This window comes from Austrofundulus limnaeus, unplaced genomic scaffold (genome assembly GCF_001266775.1).
Source record: "Austrofundulus limnaeus strain Quisiro unplaced genomic scaffold, Austrofundulus_limnaeus-1.0 Scaffold85, whole genome shotgun sequence".
In the NCBI taxonomy this organism is placed as follows: Eukaryota; Metazoa; Chordata; class Actinopteri; order Cyprinodontiformes; family Rivulidae; genus Austrofundulus; species Austrofundulus limnaeus.
Window position 1 is genome coordinate 240,274 of NW_013952487.1, and position 4,449 is coordinate 244,722.

Here is a 4,449-nt window from a genome sequence, read left to right on the forward strand (position 1 = left end):
GATTTTTTTTATCGTGATATTTAAAAATATCAGGTTTGTTTCTTAACCAGTGGCGTCACCAGGCTTAATTTAGGGGGGCTGGAGCAAACAAATGGACCAGCAGCTTGTTTTTATACAAAAAAACTTTATTTAAAACAAACAAATGGACCAGCAGCTTGTTTTTATACAAAAAACTTTATTTAAAACAAATGGCCGAACGATGAACAGATCACCAGGTCTTTACTGGGTCTGATGGATAAGAGGGTCTTAATCTGAAGGATTAGAAACTAGACCTTTCTAATTTTTGCTTTTTTTTTTCTGCTAATTTGAGCTGAAGTTTTGCTAATAGCATCTGTTGTGCTAATTTTAGCTGTAGAATCTGTCTCGATACTTTTAACTTCTGCTTTACCTGTTTTATTTTTAGCATGTGTTTAGCTAACTTTAGCTATGCGTTGCTAACTGTATCACATGTTTTATTTCTAGCTTATAGTTTGTTAATTTCAGCAGCTTGTAGCTACTGATTGACAGCTTTTATCCTCTAGCCGTTATCTTTTCCTTTTAGCATTTAGCTCGTGTTCTGCTCCCTCAAAGTTTCCTGGGTTTTGGGTGTAGCTGTCAGGTTTTTTTCGGCTGTGTGTCGGCGTGTTGGTGAGAGAACAGAGCTTCCTGCTCACAGAACATTAAAGAAGCRGCTGCAGCACTCAGATTAGAAAACTGCTTCGGCTGATGTAGCTYCTGTTTGTCCTGAGCAGCCGAGGCGTCCCGCAGGGAGAAGAACGAAGCCCAGCTCAGGTTCCTGCAGAAGTCCTGGATCTGCAGGCAGAGACTCTGAGGAGGATTTTCCTCCTAATCCTGAAATCTGTGAGGAATGTCCCGACGAAGCGGTTCTGAGGAGCTCCAGGCGGGTCTTTGGACCCGGACTTTGTTTGTCCTYCAGAGTTCTGCGTCTCCTTCAGCTCAGGTGTTTTCATTCTGTCTCGTCTCTTTCAGGTGGGCTCGTTGGACCCGTTCTTCCCGCTGCGTCTCGGGCTGGACGGCGTGCCGATGGAGGATGGCGTCTGAGTCGGGCCTCGCCGTTTCGTCCGGGTCGGGAGGRATGGCGGCTCTGTGGCGCTCGCTTCGGCTCTTCCTCCTGCTGCCCGTCTGCGTGTCTGCAGCCAGCCTGTCCACGGCCGAGCCTCCAGGTAGGTCCGAGCTTCAGGCTCCGCCCACTTTCTGCTGCTGCGTGTCTCTGGAAGCTATAACCTGTCAATCACAGAACAACAGCTTCATTTACCTGACTGAACTCTTGATGGTTAGCGTGGAACAGCTCAAGGCTGTTAGCGTAGCATTCAGCTGTTTTTGCTTCTTTATTTTGCTCACGTCACCTCTGTTTGTAAGAGATAACTCAACCTGCTGCAGGTAGGATACTGACCGCTCAGGACGCAGCTAACCAAAAGTTAGCTTCACTGACCAATAATCTGCTGAACAAGGATTTTAGCTCCGCTAACGCTAAACASCTAAACAGAAGGGAAAAATTAAAGGTAGCTAACGCTAACCTGTTGTTAGTTTTCTGTTGGTTGAATTTAAAAGTGGGCGGGATCATTTGTGGCAAATCAGCCAATCCAAACCAGAGGTATGGCTCTGTCTAACTTCTGATACTTCCAGTTYACTCCTTTCAGAATTAAAGCATTTCTTTTATAGAGTTTGTACTTTTCTAAAAACGGTTTGAAGTTAATCAAACACTAAATACTACGTATGTTTACCATATTTATAAGAAGAAAATTCTTGTTGATTAATTTTTATTTTTATATATTTGATGCTCTTAGTTAGAAGGTTAGCTGCTGAAGATGCTACATGCTAACACACAGAGCCTGACACGTGCAGCGCGGCTTGTACGAGGGGTTCGTTTTTATTTAATTTGGGATTAGAGGCATAAAAACAAGTTTTACACGTTAAAATTTGCAGCAGCTAATTTAGCGGCAGCTAATCTGTTTGCTAACTGTTTCCAAAGTTAGCAAAAAAAGCTAATTTCCTAAATGAGAAGCTAGCATCCTGCAGGTTTTAGAGGTCTCGGCTCCAGCTGCAGAACGTGAAGAGGTGATTCAGTCTGAGTCAGGTGTGTTGGAGCAGAGAAAACCTGCAGGATAGAGACCCTCCAGAACCAGAACCGGACCCTCCTGGATCAGAGCTTCGGCTGGAAGAAACCAGCAATAATTCAGAAGAAAGCTGATAAAGTGTCTCAGCTCTGTTCATCACTCTGAGTAAAATCTGATTTGCTGAACTTGTTTTATGTTTTGGCACCAGGAGGATTTAATTGGACTCGTTGGGTCCGCTGAGCTCGAGGGGATTTGGACCCTCTTTGTTCTGGATCTGCTGCTCGCTTTAATCTTCTGCTGCTCAGAGAAACCGAACGGAGCGACGTAATCTGGAGGCAACAGCTGACTGTTTTTTTTAATCCAAACCTTCGACACTTCAGGCGGTGGCGGCGCTTCTGGAGCCGGTCCAACAGTTCTGTGTAAAAACCGGTTCTGGTTGCGTCACGTTGGACCGGGCCTCGTGTTTCTGAAGCTCTGGTTCAGATCCTGATGGAAACCTCTGATCCAAGCTGCTGCAGGATCCTCTGGACCGGATYGGTTCCTGCTGGGAGCTGCTGCTCRTCTGAGTCGGGCCCAGAYGCTACAGTTTGGACCCAGAACCAGAACCTGTACAGGTTTAGTTCCCAGGTTGAACTTCCTGGTTGAAGGTTTGTTATCAGGAAGTCATGTGTGCTGAACAAAGGCAGCTCTGTGTTCAGTTTGTCCTGCAGGTAATCCTGCAGGCTGTTCTGGATCAGAACCAAACCCGACTCCCGTTTGAAGAGCCTTCACACGGGGCTGAGTGTCGACAGCGCTGCGGGTTTGTGGCCAAACATTAAAAAAAAAAAAAAACGATTCGACATCGTGTAACAAACACCCGGATAATTATCTGAAGTATTTATTCAAGATTTTTATCGCTGAGTCGGGATTTTTGTTTTGTTTTTGTTTTAGTTCGGTTTTAATCCAGGAGTTCACGTTTCCTGTAAAAACACAGCAGGAGTGCTTAACGCTGATTTCAGCAGGAACAAGAAAATATTGCAAATTGTTGTAAAATGGGCAAAAAGGCTAAAAATAGCAGAAAAGTAGCTGAAAGTATCTGAAAATCCAAATCTAGAACAAAGAATTAGAGCGTGTTTGTTGAATAAAGCAGCTAAAATTTAAAAGGAGCACAGAAATAAATTTAGCTGAAAAAGGCTAAAATTAGCTGAGTAGCTTAAATTGCACAAAAAAACTGAAAGAAGCAAAAAACCTTAAATTATCAGATTAAAGCTGATAGAAGCACAATAAAATAAATAAGCAGCGTAGCTGAAAAAGCAGAAAAATATAAAATTAGCTAAAAAAGTCCCCTGTAATTTTCCTTTGGGATCAATAAAACATATTGAATTGATTTGAACTGAAATGCAGAAAAAAGCTATAATTATCAGAAAGCAGCTGGAAGAATTATAGAAAGTTTAAATTAGCAGAATAATAAAAATGTTGTAATGTTGGTTAAAAATGCTGAACTCATCAAAAAAAAAAAAAGTTAAAGAAATCAGAACCAGTGCAGAAAAGATTCAAAATGTCAGAAAAAGCTAAATATGTCATAAAGTTTAAATAGCTGAAACAGCAGAAGTCGTAGCTGAAATGTCCTGAAGGAGCCGAACGTTTTGAGACATGATTTGTTGAATAATTGTGTTACTGTGAGCTGAACAACAACTACATGACCAGCCTCAGTATACACACAGCTGCTGGTTCTTYCTGCTGCTTTTCACACAGAATTTTAGCTTTTTTTAATTATTTCTGAACGTTTAATGTTTTTACATCTTCAGCTGTGAAAAAAACAAATCAAACACAACAAAGTGTTAAATATTTTCAAAATAAAGGCTCGTTTTCACGTCTTCATCGGGCCCTTTAGCAGCACTAACGCTTGTTTTGATACAAACCGCGCCTCTGACACGTACACACATGTGCACACACACATGCACACACACATGCACACACACATGCACACACGTGCACACACCCAGCTGTGGTTCTGGACCTGCAGGCTGACAGTGGCGCTGACACACACTTCAGGTTTTTAATCACAAACCTTCATTTAGAGAAACTCTTCAGATCCAGTAGTCCTGGTCCTGGTCCTGGTCCTGGTCCTGGTCCTGGTCTGAGTGTCAGAGATATTTGACTGAAGGGAACAGCAGGATCCAACGTGAACACAGGTGTTTCAGTGTTGTCAGGATGTTTGGGTGTAAACATGAATCTGCTGCCTGAAGGAAACTAAAAACTCATTAAATGTTTACGAAGCGTCAGCGTGTCGCTGCTCAGAGAGAGTGACCTGTGAACCGTCAGATCAACCTGCTGCAGACAAACACTCATGTTTATCTGTGTGTGTGTGTGTGTGTGTGTGTGTGTGTGTGTGTGTGTGTGTGTGTGTGTG

General features: G+C 42.8%; 1 protein-coding gene across 4 annotated transcripts in view; it reads left to right on the forward strand.

The window, feature by feature from the left end:
- fgfr3 (fibroblast growth factor receptor 3) overlaps window positions 1–4,449 on the forward strand; it is a 52,563-nt gene that overhangs the window by 1,499 nt on the left and 46,615 nt on the right. For all 4 annotated transcript variants that reach the window (XM_014011813.1, XM_014011811.1, XM_014011814.1 and 1 more), the window contains exon 2: window positions 970–1,163. In XM_014011813.1, the coding sequence (XP_013867267.1) occupies window positions 970–1,163 (194 nt within the window). The remainder of the gene's footprint in view (window positions 1–969; window positions 1,164–4,449) is intronic.